General features: G+C 71.5%; 1 protein-coding gene across 1 annotated transcript; it reads left to right on the top strand.

Moving 5' to 3' along the window:
• Positions 1 to 5: 5 nt before the first annotated feature.
• Positions 6 to 1221, top strand: B3GALT4 (beta-1,3-galactosyltransferase 4; the record flags this gene model as incomplete). Its single annotated transcript, XM_026061070.1, has 1 exon — positions 6 to 1221. A coding segment is annotated over one exon (1053 nt), but the record flags the coding sequence as incomplete, so codon positions are not given.
• Positions 1222 to 1229: the final 8 nt, after the last annotated feature.

Genomic DNA, 1229 nt, shown 5'->3' with positions numbered 1-1229 from the left:
CCGCGGGCTTTGCAAATGCCGGCGCAAGCCTTGCAAACGGCACGGGCCTTGCAAACACCAACGTAGCCCTTGCAAACGCTGCGGACGCCGCGGGCTTTGCAAATGCCGGCACGGGCTTTGCAAACGCCGATGCAGCCCTTGCAAACGCCGGGGGCTTTGCAAATGCCGGGGGCTTTCCCAACGCCGGCAGGGGCTCCGATGGCACCCTGGCTGCACCGCGAGGCTGCGGCGCCGCCCCCCCCTTCCTGCTGGTGCTGGTGGCCAGCGCGCCGGACCACGCGGCACAGCGGCAAGCAGTGCGCCAGACGTGGGGGGCCGGCGAGGCGCCGGCGGGCCGAACCACCCGCACCCTTTTCGGCTTGGGGGTGCCGGCGGCGGCGGCGCAACGGGCGGCGTTGGCTTCCGAAGCCCGCCGGCACGGCGACCTGCTGCAGGGTCCCTTCGCCGACACGTACCGCAACCTCACCCGCAAGACGTTGCTGCTGCTGAGCTGGGCGGCMGCCCGCTGCCCCGGCGCCCGCTTCGTGCTCAAGGCCGACGACGACGCTTACGTCAACGTGCCGGCGCTGGTGACCCACCTGGGCGCCTTGGGTTCCCCTCGCCGCCTCTATTTGGGCCGGGTGCATTGGCGGGTGCAGCCGCAACGGGATCCGGCCGGGCGCCACCACGTGCCGTCGGCTCTTTACCCGGCCGCCGCTTTCCCCCYGTATTGCAGCGGCACCGCGTACGTGCTCTCGGGCGACGCCGTGGGCGCCGTGCTGGMGGCCGCCCCCCGGGTGCCCGCCGTGGCCCCCGAGGACGTCTTCGTGGGGTTGTGCGCCCGGCGCGCCGGTTTGGCTCCCCGCCACTCGGCCCGCATGGCCGGAGCTTCCCGTTTCCCCCTCGACGCTTGCTGCTACGGCGAGGTGCTGCTCAGCGCCCACCGGCTGGCGCCCGGCGAGCTGCGGCGAGCCTGGGCCTTGGCTCGCGCCGTTCCCCGGCCTTGCTCCCGTCTCCAGCGGGCCCTGGGCATGTTGCGCTGCTCGGCGTTGGCCGCCCTCGAGTGGCTCTGGAGGTGACGGGGGACTCGGACCGTCCGTCAGCTGCAACCCCTCCCAAAGGACCAGCCTTGATGCAACGGGACCAAGGAGCATCCATGCATGGTGTTTGGACACCTTCGACCAGCTCTGGTGGCAACATGGACCTGGGCCGTGCATCATCTGCAACTCCCAAAGGACCAGCCTTGATGC

The sequence above is a fragment of the Apteryx rowi genome, unplaced genomic scaffold, assembly GCF_003343035.1.
Source record: "Apteryx rowi isolate R43461 unplaced genomic scaffold, aptRow1 scaffold_1745, whole genome shotgun sequence".
In the NCBI taxonomy this organism is placed as follows: domain Eukaryota; kingdom Metazoa; phylum Chordata; class Aves; order Apterygiformes; family Apterygidae; genus Apteryx; species Apteryx rowi.
This window is presented reverse-complemented; position numbering and strand designations above follow the sequence as displayed.